At 65.9% G+C, this 25,737-nt stretch overlaps 2 protein-coding genes and 1 long non-coding RNA gene across 3 annotated transcripts; 2 read left to right on the top strand and 1 right to left on the bottom strand.

Moving 5' to 3' along the window:
- Nucleotides 1-757: 757 nt before the first annotated feature.
- On the bottom strand, nucleotides 758-25,594 carry ACIN1 (apoptotic chromatin condensation inducer 1). Its single transcript, XM_069773896.1, is given in 19 exon segments — nucleotides 758-1,309; nucleotides 1,515-1,615; nucleotides 2,175-2,538; nucleotides 3,384-3,491; nucleotides 5,047-5,154; nucleotides 5,854-5,993; nucleotides 6,092-6,281; nucleotides 6,370-6,498; nucleotides 6,500-6,601; nucleotides 6,806-6,880; nucleotides 6,882-6,970; nucleotides 7,827-7,872; nucleotides 12,692-12,785; nucleotides 14,526-14,590; nucleotides 15,621-15,679; nucleotides 19,679-20,357; nucleotides 21,319-21,645; nucleotides 21,746-21,811; nucleotides 25,286-25,594. Coding segments are annotated over 19 exon segments (3,318 nt in total). The 5' UTR covers nucleotides 25,424-25,594; the 3' UTR covers nucleotides 758-871.
- On the top strand, nucleotides 8,317-9,742 carry LOC138682589 (uncharacterized). The gene is made up of 8 exons (XM_069773847.1): nucleotides 8,317-8,416; nucleotides 8,566-8,587; nucleotides 8,620-8,804; nucleotides 8,892-9,038; nucleotides 9,087-9,233; nucleotides 9,281-9,457; nucleotides 9,533-9,601; nucleotides 9,641-9,742. Exons 1-8 carry the CDS (start codon nucleotides 8,321-8,323, stop codon nucleotides 9,740-9,742), a joined length of 945 nt encoding a protein of 314 aa, XP_069629948.1. The 5' UTR covers nucleotides 8,317-8,320.
- On the top strand, nucleotides 10,152-10,595 carry LOC138682839 (uncharacterized). Its single transcript, XR_011322736.1, has 3 exons — nucleotides 10,152-10,231; nucleotides 10,328-10,427; nucleotides 10,524-10,595. It is a non-coding gene; the product is annotated as an uncharacterized lncRNA (long non-coding RNA).
- Nucleotides 25,595-25,737: the final 143 nt, after the last annotated feature.

The following is a 25,737-nucleotide window of genomic DNA, read 5'->3' as shown; positions in this document are numbered from 1 at the left end:
CAAACCTCCCCCAGCCCCCCCTAACCCTGTCAGACCCCCCCAAACCCCCTCAGGGTCCCCCCAGGAGGACCCCCCCATACCCCTTCAGCCCCCCCTTAAAGACCCCCACCCCCCACATAACCCCCCCAAACCGCTCCAGGACCCCCCCAAACCCCCTCAGACCCCCCCCAAAGACCCCCAACCCCACAGAACCCCCCCAGGACCCCCCAAAGACCCCCAGCCCCCCCATAACCCCCCCAGGGCCCCCCCAAACCCCCGAGGACCCCCCCAAACCCCTCCAGCCCCCCCATAATCCCCCCAGGACCCCCCCCAAACCCCCTCAGACCCCCCCCCAAAGACCCCCAACCCCATAGAACCCCCCCAGGACCCCCCCAAACCCCTCCAGCCCCCCCATAACCCCCCCGGGGCCCCCCCAAACCCCCTCAGACCCCCCCCCAAAGACCCCAACCCCCCCCAGGACCCCCCAGACCCCCCCCAAAGACCCCCAACCCCAGAGAACCCCCCTAACCCCCCCCAAACCCCTTCAGACCCCCCCAAACCCCCCATAACCCCCCCCATAACCCCCCCAAACCCCCAGGACCCCCCCCAAAGTCCCCCCACCCCCCCAGCCCCGCCCAAAACCCCACCCAAGAACCCCCCCCAAAACCCCGCCCCCCCCCCCCAATCAACACGCAGGGGGGGCTACAAACACCGTCGGCCATTTTATTCCCCCCCCCCCCCCCCCCAAAAAACCACCCCCAAATTCCGGCGCGGGGCGTGGACAGGAATGAAAAAAAACCAGGTAGGTGGGCGGGGACACAGTGGGGCGGGGCAGGGCGGGGCATAAATTTTGGAGTAAATTCTCCGTTTTCTGGGCGGGGGGGGCGTGGTCTCAGCGCCGCCCCCCCCGATCGCGGACGGGGGTGCTGCGGCTGCGGCTGCGGCTGCGGCGTTTGTCGCCCCCCGCCCCGGCCCCGCCCGCCGCCACGCCCCCGCCGCCGCCCCCCCCGCCCCGGCGGTGCTCGCCGCGGTGATGCTCGCGGTGATGATGCGAGCGCTCGGGCGGGGCGGCGTTGGCGGGCGGGGCGGGGAGGCGCTCGCGGCCGGGCGGGGCGGGGGCGGCGGCCGAGGAGGAGGAGGAGGAGGAAGGGCCGCCCCCGCCCCGTTTGTCGCGGGAGGCGGGGCCGCTCCCTGAGCCGCCGCCCGCCCCGCCTCCGCCACTCCCTCCTCCTCCTCCTCCTCGCTGCCGCTGCTCTTCCTCCTCCTGCTCCTTCCGGCGGCGTTCCCGCTCCCGCGCCCGCGCCGCCCGCTCCGCCTGCTTCTGCACGAACTGGGCGGGGCGCGGGGCGGGGCAGGGTGGGGCAGAGACCGAAAAGAAAAAGGGCGGGGTCAGGAGCGGTAAGAGGGGAAAGGGAGAGCCCAGGGCTTGCCCCGATTCACCCCCAGCGAGGCCACACCCCACCACACCCCTTCTTTTTTTTTGGTTTTTGGGGTGGGGTGAGGCCACGCCCAGGCCAGGTTGAGGCCCCGCCCACCTGGGTGTCGGTGAGGGGCAGCCAATAGATGCAGGGCGCCGCCTTGGTCTTGCGGAAGAGATCGTCCAGCAGTTTGGCCGGCGGCTCCTCGGGGGGCTTTTCTGTGGGGCGGGGTCAGGCAGGGACACGCCCACGGACACACCCACAGAGCCCGTTCCCCCCACCCGTAGCAGGGAATCCCGCCCACCAGGCCCTTAGCCCCGCCCACGGCCGCTCAACACCGCCCACATCCCCTTTACTCTGCCCACTGACTCCTTAACTCCGCCCAACAACCCCTAGCCCCGCCCACAGCCACTCAACCACGCCCAACCCCTAACCCCACCCACAACCCCCTTAACTCCACCCCAAATTGCCATTAACCCCACCCACCACCCCAACCCCACCCAGAACACCCTTAAACCCCACCCACCGCCCCTTAACCACACCCCAAATTGCTCTTAACCCCACCCACAAGCCCTAGCCCCACCCCCAACCCCTTAACTCCGCCCAAAAGTGCCCTTAACCCCACCCACTGCCCTTCTAACCCCACCCACCCCCATCCCACCTACAACCCTCCCCTGCCCCGCCCCATCCCCAAGCCACACCCCCTCAGGACCACACCCCTCCCAGCGCATAACCCCGCCCGCTTCCCCCCCGCCCGTACCCCACGGCCCCGCCTACCTTTCTTGTCGGGGCGGGCCTCGCGGGAGCCCCGCCCCCTCTCCTTGTCGGGCGGGCGGTGCCGGGGGCGGGGCTCTCTCGGGGCGTGGCCGGGGGGGCGGGGCGCGGGGGGGGAGGGGCTGGGGGAGCGGGGGGGCCCCTTGTCGCGGTCCCACTCCCGCTCCCCCCGCGTCCGCTCCCGCCGCTCCATCTCCCGCTCCCGCTCCGCCCACTGCGCCCGCTCCGCCTCCCGGGGGGCGCGCCCGCCCGAGGACACGCCCCCCGCCGGGGGGCACGCCCCGCCGCGCCCTGCCGGACACGCCCCCGAGGGAGGCTCCTCCCCTCCCTCCGGCCGGTCGGGCAGCAGCCCCCGGTGGAAATCCAGCTGCGACGGGGGGGGGAGACCCACAAGTGACCCCCCGGACCCACAAGTGCCTGTTCTGCCCCACAAGTGCCCTCCCAGACTCACAAGTGCCCCCCCTGCCCCACAAGTGCCCTCCCGGACCCATAAGTGACCCCCCGGACCCACAAGTGCCCTCCCGGACCCATAAGTGCCCCTTCTGCCCCACAAGTGACCCCCCGGACCCACAAGTGCCCCTCCTGCCCCACAAGTGCCCTCCCAGACCCACAAGTGCCCCTTCTGCCCCACAAGTGACCCCCCCCGGACCCACAAGTGCCTCTTCTGCCCCACAAGTAACCCCCCCAAATCCCTGTCCTGCCCCATAACTCCTTCTCCTGCCCCCCAAGTGCTCTCCCAGACCCACAAGTGCTCCCCACAAGTGCCCTCTCCTGCCCCACAAATGCCCCCCCAAGTCCCTCTCCTGCCCCACAAGTGCCCCTTCTGCCCCATAACTAACCCCCAAGTCCCTCTCCTGCCCCACAAGTGCCCCTTCTGCCCCACAAGTAACCCCCCAAGTCCCTCTCCTGCCCCACAAGTGCCCCTTCTGCCCCACAAGTAACCCCCCAAGTCCCTCTCCTGCCCCACAAGTGCCCCTTCTGCCCCACAAGTAACCCCCAAGTCCCTCTCCTGCCCCATAACTCCTTCTCCTGCCCCCCAAGTGCTCCCCACAAGTGCCCTCTCCTGCCCCACAAGCGCCCCCCAAGTCCCCCTCCCGCCCCACATCTCACCCCATAACCCCCTCCTACCCCCCGCCCCGCCCCACAAACCTCCCCTTCCTCCCGCCCCCCAGCCCCACGGCGCTGCCCCACGGCGCTGCCCCACGGCGTCACCTCCTCCTGCTCGGCGAAGTCGGCCGCCAGCACCTTGGGGTTCGACTGGGGCCACTTGACCCCGTGCAGGGCGTTGCGGGTGGCCACCGCCTCCTCCACCGACGCGTACTTGGGGGGCAGAGCGGGGCGGGGGGTGAGGGGCCGCCCCACGGCTGCCCCACGGCCGCCCCACGGCCGCCCGTGGGGAGGAGAAGGGGGGGAGAAGGCAGAGGGAGAAAAGGAGGTGGGGGTGCTCTGAAAGGCCACCGCCTGCCCCACGGCGACCTGCAGCGCCCTATAGCGCCCCACCCTGCCCCATAGCGCCCCACACCGCCCCATAGCGCCCCATAGCACCCCACCCTGCCCCATAGCGCCCCACCCTGCCCCATAGCGCCCCATAGCGCCCCACTCTGCCCCATAGCGCCCCACAGAACCTCCTGGCACCCCTTTGTCTATGGGTCTCCCCACTATACCATGACCACGCTCTGCCCCATAGCATCCCACACCGCCCCATAGCGCCCCATAGCACCCCACTCTGCCCCATAGCGCCCCACACCGCCCCATAGCGCCCCACCCTGCCCCATAGCGCCCCACAGAACCTCCTGGCACCCCTTTGTCTATGGGTCTCCCCACTATACCATGACCACGCTCTGCCCCATAGCATCCCACACCGCCCCATAGCGCCCCATAGCACCCCACTCTGCCCCATAGCGCCCCACTCTGCCCCATAGCGCCCCACTGTGCCCCATAGCGCCCCACAGAACCTCCCGGCACCCCTTTGTCTCTGGGTCTCCCCACTATACCATGACCGCACCCTGCCCCATAGCGCCCCACACCGCCCCACCCTGCCCCATAGCGCCCCACAGAACCTCCCAGCACCCCTTTGTCTCTGGGTCTCCCCACTATACCATGACCGCACTCTGCCCCATAGCGCCCCACTCTGCCCCATAGCGCCCCACCCTGCCCCACACCGCCCCATAGCGCCCCACCCTGCCCCATAGCGCCCCACAGAACCTCCCGGCACCCCTTTGTCTATGGGTCTCCCCACTATACCATGACCGCGCTCTGCCCCATAGCGCCCCACACCGCCCCATAGCGCCCCACAGCACCCCACTCTGCCCCATAGCGCCCCACACCGCCCCATAGCGCCCCACAGCACCCCACCCTGCCCCATAGCGCCCCACCCTGCCCCATAGCGCCCCATAGCGCCCCACTCTGCCCCATAGCGCCCCACAGAACCTCCTGGCACCCCTTTGTCTATGGGTCTCCCCACTATACCATGACCACGCTCTGCCCCATAGCATCCCACACCGCCCCATAGCGCCCCATAGCACCCCACTCTGCCCCATAGCGCCCCACACCGCCCCATAGCGCCCCACCCTGCCCCATAGCGCCCCACAGAACCTCCTGGCACCCCTTTGTCTATGGGTCTCCCCACTATACCATGACCACGCTCTGCCCCATAGCATCCCACACCGCCCCATAGCGCCCCACAGCACCCCACTCTGCCCCATAGCGCCCCACCCTGCCCCATAGCGCCCCACACCGCCCCACAGCGCCCCACTCTGCCCCACAGAACCTCCCGGCTCCCCTTCCTCCCTGGCTCTCCCCATCGCCCGCCACTGCCCCGCTCTGCCCCACAGCGCCCCGCCCTGCCCCGCCCTGCCCCGCCCCCCGCCGTTACCGTGACGTAGCAGTGGGACTTGATCTTGTCGATCCAGAATCCGTCCTCCCGCAGCCGCCCCGTCCGCCCCAGCAGCTCCTTCAGCTGCCCCAGCGTGAAGGGACGCACCTGGGGGGCAGGTGTGGGGCAGGTGTGGGGCGGATGTGGGGCAGGTGTGGGGCGGGTGTGGGGCAGGTGTGGGGCAGGTGTGGGGCGGATGTGGGGCAGGTGCGGGGCAAACACGAGTCAAATATGGGGCAGGTTCGGGGCAAGTGTGGGGCAGATATGGAGCAAGTGTGGGGCAGGTGTGGGGCAAATATGGGGCAGATGTGGGGCAGGTGTGGGGCACATACAGGGCAGATATGAGGCAGGTGTGGGGCAGGTGTGGGGAAGATGCGGGGCAGATGTGGGGCAGGTGTGGGGCAGATATGGGGCAAACACGAGTCAAATATGGGGCAGGTTCGGGGCAAGTGTGGGGCAGATATGGAACAAGTGTGGGGCAGGTGTGGGGCAAATATGGGGCAGATGTGGGGTGGGTGTGGGGCACATATGGGGCAGGTGTGGGGCAGATACAGGGCAAATATAGGGCGGGTGTGGGGCAGAGATGGGGCAAATAGGAGTCAAATATGGGGCAGGTGTGGGGCAGGAGTGGGGCAGATGTGGGGCAGGAGTGGGGCAGATGTGGGGCAGATGTGGGGCGGGTGTGGGGCGGGTGTGGGGCGGGTGCGGGGCAAATACGAGACAAACATGGGGCAGATTCGGGGCAAGTGTGGGGCAGGAGTGGGTCAGCCCCGCCCCTCCCCCCCCGCGGGCGCGGCCCGTCCTTACCAGGTTGCAGAGGTGGACGATGGGGGAGGGGCGGGCCCGGGGCGGGGAGGGGCGGGGCGCCGCCCTCACAGGGTCGTCGACGGGGAGGCAGAACCCGCCCGGGCGTGGCTGAGCGCCCAGCCCCCGCCGCGGGGCGTCGCCTGGGGCGGGGTGAGAAAAAAAAGCAGCAGGGGGAGCCGTCGTCATTCCCCGCCCGGCCCCCCCGCCCCGCCCGGCCCCGCCCGCCCCTCCCCCTCACCTCTCTTCCCCTCCTGCTCGCTGTGGGGGAGGGGCGGGGCTCCCTCCGCCGGCGCGGGGGGAGGGGCGGCGGCGGCGGCGGGAGGGGGGAGGGGCTGCGGCCTCTCGTCCTCCCCTCCCCCCTTCCCCTCCCCCCCCCGGCCTTCCTCCTCCTCCTCCTCCTCCTCCTGCCCGTTCTCGGCCGGCACCACCTGACCGGGGGGGGGCGGGGCACGGGAGGGGTCAGTTGGGGTGGGGTGGGGCAGGGGCGGGGCAGGGGCGGGGGGAGGCGACGCCCACCTGGGTGACGGTGCGGCAGATCTTCAAGGGGGGGTGGTGGGGGGAGGGGGAGGGCAGCAGGAGGGGGGGGGAGGGGGGGCCCCTGCCCCCGCTCCGCCCCGCCCCCGCCCGCCGCCCCCGCCCCGCCCCCCCCCGCCCCCTCCTCCTCCGACATGGGCCCCTCCTCCGGGTGCAGCTCCACCACCGCCTCCGCCCCGCCCCCGCCCCCCGCCTTCATCTCGGGGATCAGGCTCTGCGGGGGGGAGGGGCGGGAAGGGGGTGGGGTCAGGGCGTGGCCGCCACCCCTCCCCCCGCCCCGCGGGGGGGGGGGGGGGGTCTCGCTTTCGGGGAGGGGGACCGCTTTGAGGGGCGGGGGAGGGGGCGCGGGGGCGGGGGCTCGGGGGCGGGGGGTGGCGGGGCGGGGCGCGGGCGTGGCGCGGGGCGGGGCGGGCGGTACCTTGAGGGAGTCGGTGGTGATGCTGATGGAGGGCCGTTTGGGGGCGCAGGCCGTGCTGGCCCCCCAGCGCCGCTTGCGCCCCCCTGATGACGTCAGCGATGAGGTCACGGCCGGCGACGCCCCGCTCCCCCCCCCCCTCCGGCTCCAGGCTCCCTTTGGCGGCCGCTGGGGGGAGGGGGGGGCGGGGCCTGTCAGGGGGAGGGGCTCGGGGGACACACCCTCCTCCCCCCCATCACTGCCCCAGGGCCGAGCCCCGCCCCCAAGCTGCAAGCCCCGCCCCCGGCCCTCAAGCCACACCCTCTCTTCCCGCTGCCCCTCCCATACGCAACATAAGCCCCGCCCCCAGCCCAGCTAAGTTCCGCCCCCTCCTCAACACCCCTGACCCTCGGGCCCCTCCCTCGCCTCAAGCCACGCCCACTACCTCAGGCCACGCCCCTGCTCTATCCCCAGCCCTCAAGCCCCTCCCAACTCCTCAAAGCCACACTCACTGACCCAACCACACCCTCCTGACCAAAGGCCACGCCCCGTCTCAAGCCACACCCCCTTTCCCACACCTTTCCCTTCAGCCCCGCCCTCACCTCAAGCCCCTCCCCTGCCTTGAACCACACCCCTCCTTACAGCCCCACCTGCTACCCTAAACCACGCCCCCTGCCTCGAACCACGCCCCTTCCCCACGCCCTCACTCCCATCCCCCAAGCCCCTCCCCTCCCCCAAGCCCCTCCCCTGCCTCAAGCCCCACCCACCGCCCTTAACCACGCCCCCTGCCTCCAGCCACACCCGCTTCCCCCAGCCTCCCCCCTTCCCGCAACCCTTCAGCCCCTCCCTCACCGAGCCACACCCACACCCCCAAACCACACCCACCCCTCCGAGCCACACCCACTACCCCGACCACGCCCCCTGACCAACCCCACGCCCCCTTTCCCCCACCCTCACCCCTTCTCCTCCTGCCCCTCCAGCCCCTCCCACCCCCTCCAGCCCCACCCCCCAAGCCCCGCCCACCCCAAGCCCCGCCCCCACTCACAGAGGACGGCGATCTTCCTCTTGAAGGCCTTGGGCTGGGCGGGGCTCTGGGGAAGAGACGGGGGGAGGGGCCGGGGGGAGGGGGGAGAGACCCCCATGCCGGGGGGGGCGGGGGCGTGATGTCAGCAACGGAGGAGGGGCGGGCAGAGGCTCCGCCCCCTCCTCGCCACACCCCGCCCCTCCTCCCTCCCCGCCCCCCCCCCGCAGATTCGGGGGTGAATTTTTTTGGGGGGGAGGGGAGTAAAGGTGCCCCCCTGTGGGGCCGCCCCATAAGTTGGGGGTCCCGGAGATCCGTGGGGCTGCCCCATAAGTTGGGGGGGGCCGTGGGGTGAGCTCGCCCCGCCCCCCTCCCCCCTCCCCCTCGGGAGACGTTTCGGGGGGTGGGGGGTGGGGGGGGTGGGGGAGGGGGTGACCTCCACGGGGGCTGTCCTGGAGTATCCGTGGGGTGCCCCCCAAGTGAGGTTGGGGGTCACGGAGATCCGTGGGGTGCCCCACATGGGAGTTGTTGGGGGGGTCCCGGAGGTCCGTGGGGCGCCCCATAAGTGGTTGGGGGTCCTGGAAGTCCGTGGGGCGCCCCCTAAGTGGTTGGGGGTCCCAGAGTTCTGTGGGGCGCCCCATAAGTTGTTGGGGGGGTCCGTGGGGCGCCCCATAAGTGGTTGGGGGTCCATCGGGTGCCCCATAAGTGGTTGGGGGTCCTGAAAGTCCGTGGGGCGCCCCCTAAGTGGTTGGGGGTCCCAGAGTTCTGTGGGGCGCCCCATAAGTTGTTGGGGGGGTCCGTGGGGCGCCCCATAAGTGGTTGGGGGTCCATCGGGTGCCCCATAAGTGGTTGGGGGTCCTGAAAGTCCGTGGGGCACCCTTAGAGTTGTTGGGGGTCCGTGGGGCGCCCCACAAGTGGTTGGGGGTCTTGGAAATCCATGGGGCGCCCCATAAGTTGCTGGGGGTCCCGGAGTTCTGTGGGGCGCCCCATAAGTTGCTGGGGGTCTCGGAGATCCGTGGGGCGCCCCATAAGTGGTTGGGGGTCTTGGAAGTCCGTGGGGCGCCCCATAAGTGGTTGGGGGTCCCAGAGTTCTGTGGGGCGCCCCATAAGTTGTTGGGGGTCCTGGAAGTCCGTGGGGCGCCCCATAAGTGGTTGGGGGTCTCGCAGGTCCGTGGGGCGCCCCATAAGTGGTTGGGGGTCCCGGAGTTCTGTGGGGCGCCCCATAAGTTGTTGGGGGTCTTGGAAGTCCGTGGGGCGCCCCATAAGTGGTTGGGGGTCTCGCAGGTCCGTGGGGCGCCCCATAAGTGGTTGGGGGTCCCAGAGTTCTGTGGGGCGCCCCATAAGTTGTTGGGGGTCTTGGAAGTCCGTGGGGCGCCCCATAAGTGGTTGGGGGTCTCGCAGGTCCGTGGGGCGCCCCATAAGTTGTTGGGGGTCCTAGAATCCTGTGGGTGCCCCATAAGTTGTTGGGGGTCTCAGAGGTCCGTGGGGCGCCCCATAAGTGGTTGGGGGTCCTGGAGATCCATGGGGTGCCCCATAAGTTGTTGGGGGTCCGGGGGGTGCCCCGTAATTTGCTGGGGGTCCTGGAGCTCTGTGGGGCGCCCCATAAGTTGCTGGGGGTCCCAGAAGTCCACGGGGTGCCCCACAAGTTGTTGGGGGTCCCAGAGTTCTGTGGGGCGCCCCATAAGTTGGGGGTCCATGGTGCACCCCATAAGTTGCTGGGGGTCTCGGAGGTCCGTGGGGCGCCCCATAAGTGGTTGGGGGTCCCAGAGTTCCGTGGGGCGCCCCATAAGTTGTTGAAGGTCCATAAGCTGTCCCATAACTTGTTGGGGGTCTCGCAGGTCCGTGGGGCGCCCCATAAGTTGTTGGGGGTCCCAGAGATCCGTGGGGCGCCCCACACGGCAGGTGTGGGTCTCGGGGGTCCTTCAGCTGGTGTCAGGTGATCTCCACGGGAGGCGTTGGGGGTCCCGGAGATCTATGGGGCGCCCCACATGAAATCTTGGGGGTCCTGGAGATCCATGGGGTGCCCCACACGAGTTCTCAGGGGTCCTGGAGATCCATGGGGTGCCCCACATGAAATCTTGGGGGTCCTGGAGATCTATGGGGCGCCCCACATGAGTCCTTGGGGGTCACAGAGATCCATGGGGCGCCCCACACGAGTCGTTGGGGGTCCAGACATCTTCGTGTGGGTCTCGGGCGGCCCCACCACACACTTGGGGGTCTTTTGGCAGAGACGGGGGGGCCCCAGATGCCCCACACGTGCCCCACAAGTCCTTGGGTGCCCCTGGGGGGGACGACTTGGGGGTCCCAGAAGAGGTCGTCTGCCCCCCAAGTCAGAGGTCGGGGGTCCCAGAGCTCCTCGAGACGTCGTCTGCCCCCCAAGTGAGGGCTTGGGGGTCCTGGAGCTTCTTCAGAGATGGTCTGACCCCCAAGTAAGGGGTCGGCTGCCCCCCAAGTGAGAAGCTGGGGGTCCCGGAGCTCCTCGAAAGATCGTCTGCCCCCCAAGTAAGGGGTCGCCTGCCCCCCAGGAGAGAAGTTGGGGGTCCCGGAGCTCCTCCAGACGTCAGCTGCCCCCCAAGTGAGAGGTTGGGGGTCCTGGAGCTTCTTCAGAGATGGTCTGACCCCCAAGTAAGGGGTCGGCTGCCCCCCAAGTAAGAAGCTGGGGGTCCTGGAGCGCCTCGAAAGATCGTCTGCCCCCCAAGTAAGGGGTCGCCTGCCCCCCAGGTGAGAGGTTGGGGGTCCCGGAGCTCCTCCAGATGTCATCTGCCCCCCAAGTAAGGGGTCTGCTGCCCCCCAAGTGAGCGGTTGGGGGTCCCAGAACTTCTCCAGAGGTCGTCTGCCCCCCAAGTGAGCAGTTGGGGGTCCCGGAGCTCCTCAAAAGGTCGTCTGCCCCCCAAGTAAGAAGTTGGGGGTCCCAGAGCTTCTCGAAAGGTCGTCTGCCCCCCAAGTAAGGGGTCATCTGCCCCCCAAGTGAGCAGTTGGGGGTCCCGGAGCTCCTCCTGCGGTCATCTGCCCCCCAAGTAAGAAGTTGGGGGTCCCAGAGCTTCTCGAAAGGTCGTCTGCCCCCCAAGTGACAAATTGGGGGTCCCGGAGCTCCTCCTGAAGTCATCTGCCCCCCAAGTAAGGGGTCGTCTGCCCCCCAAGTGAGCGGTTGGGGGTCCCAGAGCTTCTCCAGAAATTGGCTGCCCCCCAAGTGAGAAGTTGGGGGTCCCGGAGCTCCTCGAAATGTCATCCGCCCCCCAAGTAAGGGGTCGCCTGCCCCCCAAGTAAGAAGTTGGGGGTCCCGGAGCTCCTCGAAATGTCATCCGCCCCCCAAGTAAGGGGTCGCCTGCCCCCCAAGTGAGACGCCGGGGGTCCCGGATCGTCCTCCAGCTGACGGACGCCCCCCCCAAGCCAGACGTCGGGGGCGGGGGGGGGCCCCAGAGATCCTTCAACCGGGTTCGGGCGCCCCCCAAGTGAGAGGTTGGGGGTCCCGGAGGTCCTTCGGGTGTGGGGTGCCCCCCAAGGGAGACGTTGGGGGTCCGGGAGATCCGTGGGGTGGCGCTGGGTGCCCCCCCCGAGGGAGACGTGGGGGTCCCGGGGGTCCTTTAAGCCAGCGCTGGGTGCCCAAAAAAGAGACGTTTGGGGGGTCCTGGGGGTGGCGGGGGGGCCGTGGGGCGCAGCCGGCTGCCCCCCAAGTCACGTTCGGGGGGGGGGGGGACACACGGCGGGGGGCTGCCCCCCAAGTGAGGAGGGAGGCGGTTGCGCGGCGACGTGGGGCTGCCCCCCAAGCGTGGGGAGGGGTCCCCTCGGCGCTTGTGCCCGTGTGGGGCGCCCCCCAAGTACACGGGGGGGGGGGGGGGGTCCTCCAGGCACCCACGGCGGTGTGGGGTGCCCCCCAAGTATGTGGGGGGGGGTCCTAAAAGCACCCACGGCGGTGTGGGGTGCCCCCTAAGTACATGTGGGGTGCCCCCTAAGTAGATATGGGGGGCCCTACAAGCACCCACGGCGGTGTGGGGTGCCCCCCAAGTACATGTGGGGTGCCCCCTAAGTAGAAACGGGGGGTCCTAGAAGCACCCACGGCGGTGTGGGGTGCCCCCCAAGTACGTGTGGGGTGCCCCCTAAGTAGATATGGGGGGTCCTACAAGCACCCACGGCGGTGTGGGGTGCCCCCCAAGTAGACCCACGGCTCCCGTAAGCACTCGTGTGGGGCACCCCCTAAGTACGGGGCGGACCCTAGAGATGTGGGGCACCCCCTAAGTAAGGGGGGTCCCGGCGTGGGGCACCCCCTAAATAAGTAACCCGGCTCCTAAAGGGGCTGAGCATGGATGTGGGGCACCCCCTAAATATGTGGGGCACCCCCTAAGTATGTGGGGCACCCCCTAAGTATGTGGGGCAGGCCCCATAGATTATGTGGGGCACCCCCTAAATACGTGGGGTAGGTCCCATAGATATACGGCACCCCATAAATATGTGGGGCGCCCCCTAAGTATGTGGGGCACAGATATAGGGCACCCCCTAAATATGTGGGGCAGGCCCCATAGATATAGGGCACCCCCTAAGTACGTGGGGCACCCCCTAAATATGTGGGGCAGGCCCCATAGATGTGGGGCACCCCCCGACCAAAGACGGACGCCCCCTCAACACCCTCGCCGCCGTGGGGCGCCCCATAGATGAAGATTTGGGGGGGGGGTGGGGGCGTCCCTGCCGCCGTGGGGCACCCCCTAAGTGATTCCAGGGGTCCCCCCGTGCGCCGTGGGGCGCCCCCCAAGTGAGTCTCTCCGCCTCTCCCCCCCCCCTCAGGCCGCCGTGGGGCAGAGGCTGTGTGGGGCAGGGAAGGGCCCCCCCTCCTCCCCCCCAGCCTGCCCCACACTTGGGGGGCGAGCCCGCCCCCCCCACCCCCCCCAGGTTACCTCTGGGTCCGGGGGGCGCTCAGGGGGGGCGCTGGGGGGGGAGCCCCCCGCCCCGGGGGGGGGTCCCGGCTCCATGGGCACCGCCGGCTCCTCGCTGGGGGGAGAAATGGGGCGGGGGGGGGGAATCAGTGGGGCTGGACCTAGAGCTGCCCCATAGCGGGGGACACACCCCCCCTACTGCCCCATAGATCCTGTATGGGGGGGGTCTTGGCCCCACAGAGATCCCCAAAATGGGGGTCCCTGCCCCATAGATGCCCCACAGAGCCCCAAAATGGGGGGTCCTGCCCCATAGACGCCCCACAGAGCCCCAAAATGGTGGTCCCAGCCCCACAGAGCCCCAAAATGGCAATCGCTGCCCCACAGACACCCCACAGATCCCCAAAATGGGCGGTCCCTGCCCCACAGATCCCCAAAACGGGGGTCCCTGCCCCACAGATCCCCAAAATGGGCGGTCCCTGCCCCACAGACACCCCACAGATCCCCAAAATGGCGGTCCCGGCCCCACAGATCCCCCACAGAGCCCCAGAATGGCAATCCCTGCCCCACAGATCCCCAAAACGGGGGTCTCTGCCCCACAGACACCCCACAGAGCCCCGAAATGGGGGGTTCTGGCCCCACAGATCCCCAAAATGGGCGGTCCCTGCCCCACACATCCCCAAAATCGTGGTCCCGGCCCCACAGAGCCCCCACACAGCCCCAAAATGGCAATCCCTGCCCCATAGATCCCCAAAATGGGCGGTCCCTGCCCCACACGTCCCCCACAGAGCCCCAAAATGGCAATCGCTGCCCCATAGATCCCCAAAATATGGGTCCCTGCCCCACAGATCCCTGAAATGGGCGGTCCCTGCCCCACAGAAACCCCCACAAAGCCCCAAAATGGCGGTCCCTGCCCCACAGATCCCCTAAATGGGGGTCTCAGCCCCACAGAAACCCCCCCAGAGCCCCAAAATTGGGGGTTCCTGCCCCACAGATCCCCACAACGGGGGTCCCTGCCCCACAGCCACCCCCCAGATCCCCACAACGGGGCTCCCCGCCCCACACATCCCCTGATCGAGAAATCCCAGCCCCACACATCCCCCCCCGCCCCCCAAAAAACCTCCCAGCCCCACACATCCCCCCCCAAAACCAACTCCCAGCCCCACAACCACCCTCTCTGCCCCACAACCACCCCCCAGCCCCACAACTACCTCTGCCCCACAACCACCCCCTCAACCACCCCCCAGCCCCACAACCACCTCCTCTGCCCCACAACCACCCCCCCAGCCCCACAACTACCTCCTCTGCCCCACAACCACCCCCCCAGCCCCACAACCCCCTCCCCACCCCCACAACCACCACCCCCAGCCCCACAACCCCCCTTCTGCCCCACAACCACCCCCCCAGCCCCACAACCACCTCCTCTGCCCCACAACCACCCCCTCAACCACCCCCCAGCCCCACAACCACCTCCTCTGCCCCACAACCACCCCCCAGCCCCACAACCACCCCCCAGCCCCACAACTACCTCTCTGCCCCACAACCACCCCCTCAACCACCCCCCCAGCCCCACAACCACCCCCTCTGCCCCACAACCCCCTCCCCACCCCCACAACCCCCCTTCTGCCCCACAACCACCCCCCAGACCCACAACCACCTCTCTGCCCCACAACCACCCCCACAACCCCCTCCCCAGCCCCACAACCACCCCCCTCTCTGCCCCACAACCCCCCCCACCCCCCACTTTGGGGGTCCCCATCCCCACGCATCATCCCCCCCCCCCCCGGTTGTGGGGCAGCCGCAGCCGTGGGGCAGCGCTGTGGGGCAGCGCTATGGGGCAGAGCGCCGTGGGTCTCACCCCTCCTCGCAGCCGGCCAGCATGGCGGCCCCCCCGGCTTGGGGGGGGGGGGGGTCCCCCCCTTTCTATTGTGCGGGGGAGCCGCAGGCAGGCGGGGCGGCCATCTTGCCGCTTACCCAGCATCCCCCGCGCCAGGGGAGGGGAGGGGGGAGGAGGAGGAGGGGGGCGGGGCTCTGCAGCATCCCCCCCCCCCCCCCCCAAAAAAAACACTCCTCTGCCCCATAGAAAAAAGGGGGCAGCCCCACAGCCCCCCCCCAGCCCCACTTTGACCCACGGGGGGGGGGATGAACGCCCCCCCGTGACCCACAGCTCCAGCCCCATAGCGACCCCGCTCTGCCCCATAAGTGACCCCCAGCCCCACATCTCCCCACATCTCTCCCCAAAGCAGCTCCCGGAGTCCAACCCCCCCCCCCCCCCAAGAAAGAACCTGACACGTGGGGGTCTCCCTGCCCCACAAGTGCCCCCCCAGCCCCATAAGTGTCCCTCCTGCCCCATAAGCACCCCCCCAGCCCCACAAGTGCCCCCCCAGCCCCACAAGTGCCCCACAAGCGGCTCCCAGACCTCTCCCCCCAAGTCAAAACCCAACACATAGGGGTCCCCCCAGCCCCATAACTGCCCCCTCCTGCCGCACAAGTGCCCCCCCAGCCCCACAAGTGCCCCCCAAGCAGCTCCCAGACCTCTCCCCCCAAGTCAGAACCTGACACATGGGGGTCCCCCCAGCCCCACAAGTGCCCCCCCTGCCCCACAAGTGCCCCCCCAGCCCCATAAGTGCCCCTCCTGCCCCATAAGCACCCCCCCAGCCCCACAAGTGCCCCCCCAGCCCCACAAGTGCCCCACAAGCGGCTCCCAGACCTCTCCCCCCAAGTCAAAACCCAACACATAGGGGTCCCCCCAGCCCCATAACTGCCCCCCAGCCCCATAACTGCCCCCTCCTGCCGCACAAGTGCCCCCCCAGCCCCACAAGTGCCCCCCAACTGGCTCTCAGACCTCTCCCCCCAAGTCAGAACCTGACACATGGGGGTCCCCCCAGCCCCACAAGTGCCCCCCCTGCCCCACAAGTGCCCCCCCTGCCCCACAAGTGCCCCCCCGCCTCACCTGGGGGGCTGGGTTGGGGGGCAGGCGGCCGCCGCCCCCCCGGGACCCTCGGGGCCGTCCTGCGGAGACAGGGGAGAGTGAGGGGAGCAGGGGCTCCCAGTTGGGACTGGGAAGGCCCCCAGTTGGGACTGGGAGCTCCCCCTCCCCCCCCCAGTTAGATCTGGGGGCTCCCAGTTGGGTCCCAGTTAGGTTCGGGGGCTCCCAGTTAGATTTTGGGGCTCCCTGTTGGGTCCCAGTCAGATCTGGGGGCTCCCAGTTAGATTTGGGGGGCCCCCAGTTGGGTCCCAGTTAGATCTGGGGGCTCCCAGTTAGGTCCCAGTTAGATTTCAGGGTTCCCAGTTAGATTTGGGGGCTCCCAGTTGGGTCCCAGTTAGATTTCAGGGTTCCCAGTTAGATTTGGGGCCTCCCAGTTGGGTCCCAGTTAGATCTGGGGGCTCCCAGTTAGATTTGGGGGCTCCCAGTTGGGTCCCAGTTAGATCTGGGGGCTCCCAGTTAGATTTGGGGGCTCCCTGTTGGGTCCCAGTTAGATCTGGGGGCTCCCAGTTAGATTTGGGGGCTCCCTGTTGGGTCCCAGTTAGATCTGGGGGCTCCCAGTTAGATTTGGGGGCTCCCAGTTGGGTCCCAGTTAGATCTGGGGGCTCCCTGTTGGGTCCCAGTTAGATTTCAGGGTTCCCAGTTAGATTTGGGGGCTCCCAGTTGGGTCCCAGTTAGATCTGGGGGCTCCCAGTTAGATTTGGGGGCTCCCAGTTGGGTCCCAGTTAGATTTCAGGGTTCCCAGTTAGATCTGGGGGCTCCCAGTTGGGTCCCAGTTAGATTTCAGGGTTCCCAGTTAGATTTGGGGCCTCCCAGTTGGGTCCCAGTTAGATCTGGGGGCTCCCAGTTAGATTTGGGGGCTCCCAGTTGGGTCCCAGTTAGATTTCAGGGTTCCCAGTTAGATTTGGGGCCTCCCAGTTGGGTCCCAGTTAGATCTGGGGGCTCCCAGTTAGATTTGGGGGCTCCCAGTTGGGTCCCAGTTAGATTTCAGGGTTCCCAGTTAGATTTGGGGCCTCCCAGTTGGGTCCCAATTATATTACAGGGCTCCCAGTTAGATTTCGGGGGCTCCCAGTTGGGTCCCAGTTAGATTTTGGGGCTCCCTGTTGGGTCCCAGTTAGATCTGGGGGCTCCCAGTTAGATTTGGGGGCTCCCTGTTGGGTCCCAGTTAGATTTGGAGGCTCCCTGTTGGGTCCCAGTTAGATTTCAGGGTTCCCAGTTAGATTTGGGGGCTCCCAGTTGGGTCCCAGTTAGATCTGGGGGCTCCCAGTTAGATTTGGGGGCTCCCAGTTGGGTCCCAGTTAGATTTTGGGGCTCCCTGTTGGGTCCCAGTTAGATCTGGGGGCTCCCAGTTAGATTTGGGGGCTCCCTGTTGGGTCCCAGTTAGATTTGGAGGCTCCCAGTTAGATTCCGGGGGCCCCCAGTTAGATTTGGGGGCTCCCAGTTGGGTCCCAGTTAGATCTGGGGGCTCCCTGTTGGGTCCCAGTTAGATTTCAGGGTTCCCAGTTAGATTTGGGGGCTCCCAGTTGGGTCCCAGTTAGATCTGGGGGCTCCCAGTTAGATTTGGGGGCTCCCAGTTGGGTCCCAGTTAGATTTTGGGCCTCCCAGTTAGATTTAGGGGGTGCCAAAGGGTCTCCCAGTTGGCTCTGGGGACCCCAAGGAACATCCCAGTTGGCTCAAGAGCCCCCCCAGTTGGCGGTAGCAGGTCCCAGTTGCCTCCAGTATCCCCCCAGTTGGATCCAGGGGTCCCCAGTTGGCTCCCAGTTGGGTTTAAGTGCTCCCAGTTGGCTCGAGGGCACACCAGTTGGTTCAAGAGCCCCCCCCAGTTGGCTCCCAGTTGGGTCTAGAGACCCCCAGTTGCCTCCAGTGTCCCCCCAGTTGGATGTAGGGGCTCCCAGTTGGGTCTGGAAGCCCCCCCAGTTGGGTCTGAGGGCCACCAGTTGGCTCCCAGTTGGGTCTAATTGGTCCCAGTTGGCTCCCAGTCGGGCCTAGAGACCCCCAGTTGGGTCTAATTGGTCCCAGTTGGCTCCCAGTTGGGTTTAGAGACCCCCAGCTGGCTCCCAGTTGGATCTAGGTGCTCCCAGTTGGGGTCTAGAGATCCCCAGTTGGGCCTAGACCCCCCCCAGTTGGCTCCAGGTGCTCCCAGTTGGCTCCCAGTTGGGCCTAGAGCCCCCCAGTTGGCTCCCAGTTGGGCCTAGAGCCCCCCAGTTGGCTCCCAGTTGGGCCTAGAGCCCCCCAGTTGGCTCCAAGTGCTCCCAGTCGGGTCCTCGAGCCTCCCAGTCAGCTCCCAGTTGGCTCTCAGTGCTCCCAGTTGGCTCCCAGTTGGGCCTAGAGCCCCCCAGTTGGCTATAAGGGCTCCCAGTTGGGTCCAGGAGCCCCCAGTTGGCTTCCAGTTGGGCCTAGAGCCCCCCAGTCGGCTCCCAGTTGGCTCTAAAGGCTCCCAGTTGGCTCCTAGTTGGGTCTAGAGACTCCCAGTTGGCTCCCAGTTGGGCCTAGGTGCTCCCAGTTGGGTCTACAGACCCCCAGTTGGGTCTAGGTGCTCCCAGTTGGCTCCCAGTTGGGTCTAGGTGCTCCCAGTTGGCTCCCAGTTGGGTCTAGAGACCCCCAGTTGGCTCCCAGTTGGGTCTAGAGACCCCCAGTTGGCTCTAAGTGCTCCCAGTTGGCTCCCAGTTGGGTCTAGAGACCCCCAGTTGGCTCCCAGTTGGGTCTAGAGACCCCCAGTTGGCTCTAAAGGCTCCCAGTTGGCTCCTAGTTGGGTCTAGAGACTCCCAGTTGGCTCCCAGTTGGGCCTAGGTGCTCCCAGTTGGCTCCCAGTTGGGTCTAGAGACCCCCAGTTGGCTCCCAGTTGGGTCTAGAGACCCCCAGTTGGCTCCCAGTTGGGCCTAGAGACCCCCAGTTGGCTCCCAGTTGGGCCTAGAGACCCCCAGTTGGCTCCCAGTTGGGTCTAGAGACCCCCAGTTGGCTCTAAGTGCTCCCAGTTGGCTCCCAGTTGGGCCTAGAGACCCCCAGTTGGCTCTAGGTGCTCCCAGTTGGCTCCCAGTTGGGTCTGGGAGCCCCCAGTCGGCTCCCAGTTGGCTCTGGGAGCCCCCCAGTTGGGTCCTCGAGCCCCCCAGTTGGCTCCCAGTTGGGTCCAGAGACCTACAGTTGGCTCCCAGTTGGGCCTAGAGCCTCCCAGTTGGTTCTAAGGGCTCCCAGTTGGCTCCCAATTGGGCCCAGAGCCCCCCAGTTGGGCCCAGAGCCCCCCAGTTGGCTCCCAGTTGGGTCTAGGTGCTCCCAGTTGGCTCCCAGTTGGGTCTAGAGACCCCCAGTTGGCTCCCAGTTGGGCCTAGAGACCCCCAGTTGGCTCCCAGTTGGGCCTAGAGACCCCCAGTTGGCTCTAGGTGCTCCCAGTTGGCTCCCAGTTGGGTCTGGGAGCCCCCAGTCGGCTCCCAGTTGGCTCTGGGAGCCCCCCAGTTGGGTCCTCGAGCCCCCCAGTTGGCTCCCAGTTGGGCCTAGAGCCCCCCAGTTGGCTCCCAGTTGGGTCCAGAGACCTACAGTTGGCTCCCAGTTGGGCCTAGAGCCTCCCAGTTGGCTCCCAGTTGGTTCTAAGGGCTCCCAGTTGGCTCCCAATTGGGCCCAGAGCCCCCCAGTTGGGCCCAGAGCCCCCCAGTTGGCTCCCAGTTGGGTCTAGGTGCTCCCAGTTGGCTCCCAGTTGGGCCTAGAGACCCCCACTTGGCTCTAGGTGCTCCCAGTTGGCTCCCAGTTGGGTCTGGGAGCCCCCAGTCGGCTCCCAGTTGGCTCTGGGAGCCCCCCAGTTGGGTCCTCGAGCCCCCCAGTTGGCTCCCAGTTGGGCCTAGAGCCTCCCAGTTGGCTCCCAGTTGGGTCTAGAGACCCCCAGTTGGCTCCCAGTTGGGTCTAGAGACCCCCAGTTGGCTCCCAGTTGGGCCTAGAGACCCCCAGTTGGCTCTAGGTGCTCCCAGTTGGCTCCCAGTCGGGTCCTGGAGCCCCCCAGTGGTCTCCCAGTGCCCCCAGTTTGGGCCCCCGCTCACCTTCTTGCTGCCGGCGCTGCTGGCGGGCGAGGGCGGGGGGGAGGGGGAGCTGCGGCGGGAGGAGGCCGAAGGCGACGAGGAGGAGGAGGACGACGAGGACGACGAGGACGACGACGAGCGGGAGGAAGCTCGGCGCCGGCCCCGCCCGCCGGCGGAGGGAGGGGCGCGGTCGTCGTCGTGGCCCCGCCCCGCCGGGGGGGAAGGGGGCGGGGTCTCCTTGGTGAGGAGGGGGGGGGGGCGGCTCTTCCTCCCCGGGGGGGGGCGGCTGGGAAGCCCCCTCGGTCAAGGGGGGCGGGGAGGGGGAGGCGGGCGGGGCCGGGGGAGGCCCCTCCTCCTCTTTCGGCGGCCCCGCCCCTTCGTTCGCCTCCTTCGCCTCGTCAGCCGACGGGGGCGGCTCCTCCTTCGCCGGGGGGGGCCCCCCCTCTTTCTCCTGGGGGGGGGCGGCGGCGTTTTCGGGGACCCCCTCGTCTACGGGGGCTTGGTGGGGGGGCTCCCCCGGTTCGGGGAGGGGGGGCTTGCTTTCCTCTTCCTCTTCCTCCTCCTCCTCCTCTTCCTCCTCTTCTTCCTCTTCCTCCTCCTCCTCTTCTTCCTCGCCCGGCTTCAGGGGGGGCCGCCCCCCACCCCGGCGGCCGCGGGGGGGCCCCTCCGCCCCCAAGTCGGGGGGTTTGGCGCTTCGAGCCTGTTGGGGGGGGGGGCGGTTAAGGGGCTGAACCCCCCCAAAAACACGGGGAGACCCCCCCGAAAATAGAAGGGACCCCCCCAAAATAGAGGACACCCCCCCAAATCTAGAGGAGACCCCCCCAAAAACAGGCTGGGGGGGCCCCAAAATAGAGGGGACCCCCCAAAATAGCAGAGACCCCCCCAAAATAGAGGGGACCCCCCCAAAAACGGGCTGGGGGGGGCCCAAAATAGAAGGGACCCCCCCCCAGAATAGTAAGGAACCCCCCAAAATTGAGGACAACTGCCCCAAAAACAGGCTGGGGGGGCCCAAAATAGAGGGGACCCCCCCAAAATAGAGCAGACCCCCCCAAAAATGGGCTAGGGGGGGCCCCAAAATAGAGGGGACCCCCCAAAATAGCGGAGACCCCCCCAAAAATAGAGGAGACCCCCCCAAAAACGGGCTGGGGGGCCCCAAAATAGAGGGGACCCCCCCAAAAATAGAGCACAACCTCCCTAAAAATGGGCTGGGGGGCCCCTGAAATACAGGCAACCCCCCGCTCCCAAATTTAAGTGCCCCCCCCGAAAGTGGGTGCATCCCCCCCCCCCCCCAAACCAAACCCACTCGAAAATGTCAGGGGGAGCCCAAAATCCAGGAAAATCCCCCCAAAATTCAGGCAGGACCCCCTTAAAAGAGACAATCCCCCTAAAAAATGAGGGAATCCCCCTAAAAAATGAGGGAATCCCCCTAAAAAGCGTGGGCCCCCCCCCAAAATACAGCCCCCCCCAAAACATAAAGAGACCCCCCCCAAAATACAGCCCCAAACAGGGAAAAGCGGCTCACAAACCCTAAAATAATTGCCCTAAAATAGCAGGATTTTGTCCCAAAACACACTAACCCCCCCCAAATATTAAAAAACACCCTAAAATTGGCGGGACCCCCCCAAAAATAAATCGGGGCCCCCCCCCGCCCGGTTCCTCACCTGCCGGAGGCGCCCGGCTCGTCGTTCCTGCCTCCGTCCCCCCTCTTCATCCGAGTCCTCCGGCTCCCGGGGCGCGGAGCCGCTCCTCCCCGAAGCTGCGGGGAGCGACAAGACGGGGGGTGTCGTCAACGGGGCGAGGGGGGGGCACCCCAAAAATTGATATCGCCCCCCCCAGAATGGAGGAGAACCCCCCCGCCCCCCCAAAAAAGTCTCACCTTCCAGCTCGGCTGCTTCCCGCGCCTCCCGCTCCAGCCGCTGCTGCAGCAGCTCCTGTTGTTTTTCCAGGTATTGTTTGATGAAACTGTTCTGGCTCATCTCCTCCCCGATCTGGGGGGGGGGGGCACGAAAAAATGGTTGTGGGGGGGGTTTAGGGGGTCCCCGAGAAATCTGGGGGGGTCTCGGGGAGGAATTTGGGGGAGTCTCTCACCTGGGAGTTGGGCTGGAAGGTGGCGTGGGGGGTCGAGTGCTTCTGGAGGTTCTCCAGCATCAGCGCCTGGGGGGGGGGGCAAAGGGGGAAATGGGGGGGTTTAGGGGCCCCCCAAAAAAATTTTCCACCCCTCAGACCCCCCCCGTGGTCGCTAAGGGGGCGACAGGTTTGGGGACGACCCCCTACTTCGAGAAGGGGGGGGCTGGGGGTGACCCCCCCGCCCCAAAGTCCTTGCTGACACCCCCAAACCCATCACTTTTAGCTCAAAGGCGCTCGCCCCCCAATCGAAACTCCCCAAAAATGTGGCTTTTAGCCCAAAGGCCCACTAAAACTCCCCAAAAATGTGGCTTCTAGCCCAAAGCCCCCCTCGAATTGCCAAAAAAATGCAGCTTTTAGCCCAAAGTGCCCCTTCAAACTCCCCCCAAAATGCGGCTTTTAGCCCAAAGCCCCCCTCAAATTGCCACAAAAATGCAGCTTTTAGCCCAAAGTCCCCCTCAAATTGCCACAAAAATGCAGCTTTTAGCCCAAAGCCCCCCTCAAATTGCCAAAAAATGTGGCTTTTAGCCCAAAGCCCCCCACAAATTACAAAAAAAATGCGGCTTTTAGCCCAAAGCCCCCCACAAATTACCAAAAAAATGCGGCTTTTAGCCCAAAGCCCCCCTTCAAACTCCCCCAAAATGCACCTTTTAGCCCAAAGCCCCCCTCAAACTCCATCAAAATGCGGCTTTTAGCCCAAAGCCCCCCTCAAATTGCCAAAAAATGCAGCTTTTAGCCCAAAGCCCCCCTCAACTTGCCAAACTGCACGATTTTTACCCCAAATCTCCTCACACATCCCCTCCAAAAGTGAGTTTTATCTCCAAACCCCCCCCCCAAACTGCCCCCAAACGGGACTTTTACCTCAAATCCCCTCACAAGCTGCCCAAAAACGTGACTTTTACCTCAATCCCCCACCTCAAACTGCCCCAAACCAGGACTTTTACCTCAAATTCCCCCCCAAACTGCCCCAAACCAGGACTTTCACCTCAAATTCCCCCCCAAACTGCCCCAAACCAGGACTTTCACCTCAAATTCCCCCCCAAACTGCCCCAAACCAGGACTTTCACCTCAAATTCCCCCCCAACCATGACTTTTACCTGAAACATCCTCACTGCGCCTCAGAACCCCCCAAAACTGTGACTTTTACTTCAAATCCCCCCTCCCCCAAACCGCCGCTTTTAGCCCAAATCCACTCACATCCCCCCCACAAACTGCCCCAAAATCCAACTTTTTCCTCCAATCCCCTCGCAAACTCCCCAAAACGTGACTTCTACCTCAACATCCCCCAAAACGGGATTTTAACTTAAATCTCCTCTCAAACTCGCCATAACTGCTACTTCTACCTCAAATTTCCCCTAAACCACCCAAACCCGTGAGTTTTACTTCAAATCCCCTCACAAACTCCCCAAACCCGAGACTTTTAGCCCAAAACCCCTCACAAACTCCCCAAACCCGAGACTTTTAGCCCAAATCCCCCCTCAAACTGCTAAAAACCGCCACTTTGACCTCCAACCCCCCCCAAACTCCCCAAAACCACAACTTTTACCCCGATCTCCTCATCCACCCCTCTCCAAACACCCAAAACCTGCAACTTTCACCCCAAATCCCCTCTCAAACTGCCCCCAAACGCCACCTTTACATTCCATCCGCTCACAAACTCCCCAAACCGCGACTTTCACCTCAAATCCCCTCAAACTGCCCCAAAACGCAACTTTTACCTCCAGTCCTCTCACAAACTCCCCCGAAACCGCCACTTTTACCCCCAATCCCCTCCAAACTCCCCAAACCCGTGACTTTTACTCCCAAATCCCCCCTCAAACCGCCACAAAACGCAACTCTTATCTCTAACGCCATCACAAACTCTGCAGAATCGGGACTTTGACCTCCAATCCCCTCCTAAACTCCCCAAAACTGCGCCTTTCACCCCAAATCCCCCCTCAAACTCCCCCAAACCCCGACTTTTACCTCCAATCCCCTCTAACCTGCCCAAACCTGCAACTTTTACCCCCAATCCCCTCACAAACTCCCCCAAAACCGCAACTTTTACCCAAAATCCTCCCTCAAACTGCTGCAAAACGCAACTTTTACCTCCGATGCCCTCACAAACTCCCCCAAACCCCGACTTTCAGCCCAAATCCCCCCTAAACTGCCCCCAAACCCCGTTTTTCACCCCAAATCCCCCCTCAAACTTCCCCAAATCCCACCTTTCACCTCCAATTGCTTCACAAACCCCCAACTTTCCCCCAAAACCCGACTTTTACCTCCAATACCCTCACAAACTCCCCCAAACTGTGCCTTTCATGCCAAATCCCCCCTCAAACTCCCCAAAACTGTTGCCTTTCACCCCAAATCTCCCCTCAAACTCTCCAAAACCATGACTTTCACCCCCGATCCCCTCCAAAACTGCCCCGAACCCTGACTTTCACGCCAAATCCCCCCTCAAACTCCCCAAAACTGCGCCTTTCACCCCAAATCCCCCCTCAAACTCCCCCAAACCCCGACTTTCACCTCCGATCCCCTCACAAACTTCCCCAAACTGCGCCTTTCACCCCAAATCCCCCTTCAAACTGCCCCAAACTGCACCTTTCACCCCAAATCCCCTCCCAAACTCCCCAAGACCCTGACTTTCACCCCAAATCCCCCCTCAAACTCCCTCAAACCATGACTTTCACCCCCGATCCCCTCCCAAACTCCCCAAAACTGCGCCTCTCACCCCAAATCCCCCTTTAAACTCCCCCAAACCCTGATTTTCACCCCCGATCCCCCCCTCAAACTTCCCCAAACGCCGACTTTCACCCTCAACCCCCCCTCAAACTCCCCCAAACCCCGCTTTTCACCCCAAAATCCCCCTCAAACTCCCCCAAACCCCGACTTTCACCTCCAATCCCCTCACAAACTCCCTCGAACCGTGCCTTTCACCCCAAATCCGCCCTCAAACTTCTCCAAACCCTGACTTTCACCCCCAATCCCCCCTCAAACTCCCCAAAACTGCGCCTTTCACCCCCGATCCCCTCACAAACCTCCCCAAACCCCGACTTTCACCCCAAATCCCCCTCAACCCCCCCCCAAACCCCGACTTTTACCCTCGATCCCCTCCCAAACTCCCCCAAACCCCACTTTTCACCCCCGATCCCCTCCCAAACCCCCCCAAACCCCCACTTTTACCTCAAATCCCCTCCTAAACCCCCACTTTTACCTCAAATCCCCTCCCAAACCCCCCCAAACCCCCACTTTTACCTCAAATCCCCTCACCTCGGGGGGGGGGGGGGTCTCTCTCTCCCGCTCTGCGCATGCGCGCGGCTCCCCTCCGCCGTTGGCGGGAAACCGGGAGGAGGAGGAGGAGGAGGAGGAAGGGGGGGGTGAAGGAGAACGGGGCGACGGCGCATGCGCCGCCGGTAACCGCCTCCCCCCCCCCCTCCTCCTTCTTCTTCCCCTTCTTCTCCTCAGCTAAACCGCCCCCCCCCCCCCCCCGCCCGGCCCCGGGTCCCGTCCGCCGCCCCTCACCCCGCGGAGCCGTTTAACGAGGGCGCTCTTCTGTCCGCTCTTGGCCAGCCCGCGTTGCTCCAGGGCCGCCTTCAGGTCGGCGACGCGGAGCAGATGGAGCGGCCGCCCGTCCAGAGTCACCTCCTCCCCGTCCGCCATCTTGTGTGGCGCCGCTCGAACCGCTCGGCGGCCAGCCCCCGCCCCGCCGACAGCCGCTTCGGCTCCTTCCGGAGGCGCTTCGGCAACTTCCGGAAACGCTTCGGCGTGCGGCGGAGGCGCTTCGGCTCTTTCCGGCAACGCTTCGGCTCTTTCCGCGGCGCCTCGGCTCCCTTCGGCTCCCTCCGCCTCCCCTTCGGCCGCTTCCGCCTCCGCTTCGGCTCCCTCCAGCTTCGGCTCTTTCCGGAAGCGCTTCGGCCCTTTCCGCCTCCGCTTCGGCTCTTTCCGGAAGCGCTTCGGCCCTTTCCGCCTCCGCT

Source organism: Haliaeetus albicilla, chromosome 29 (genome assembly GCF_947461875.1).
Source record: "Haliaeetus albicilla chromosome 29, bHalAlb1.1, whole genome shotgun sequence".
In the NCBI taxonomy this organism is placed as follows: domain Eukaryota; kingdom Metazoa; phylum Chordata; class Aves; order Accipitriformes; family Accipitridae; genus Haliaeetus; species Haliaeetus albicilla.
Note: the sequence above shows the minus strand (reverse complement) of the source record. Positions and strands in the feature narration are given on the sequence as shown.

Excerpts from the sequence above, each read along its gene's own strand:
- LOC138682589 (XM_069773847.1), top strand. The coding sequence starts at position 8,321 with ATGGGAGTTGTTGGGGGGGTCCCGGAGGTCCGTGGGGCGCCCCATAAG. Across the intron at positions 8,417-8,565 it reads CGCCCCCTAAGTGGTTGGGG|TTCTGTGGGGCGCCCCATAA; the intron begins GTCCCAGAGTTC and ends GGGGTCCCAGAG. Across the intron at positions 8,588-8,619 it reads CTGTGGGGCGCCCCATAAGT|GGTTGGGGGTCCATCGGGTG; the intron begins TGTTGGGGGGGT and ends CGCCCCATAAGT.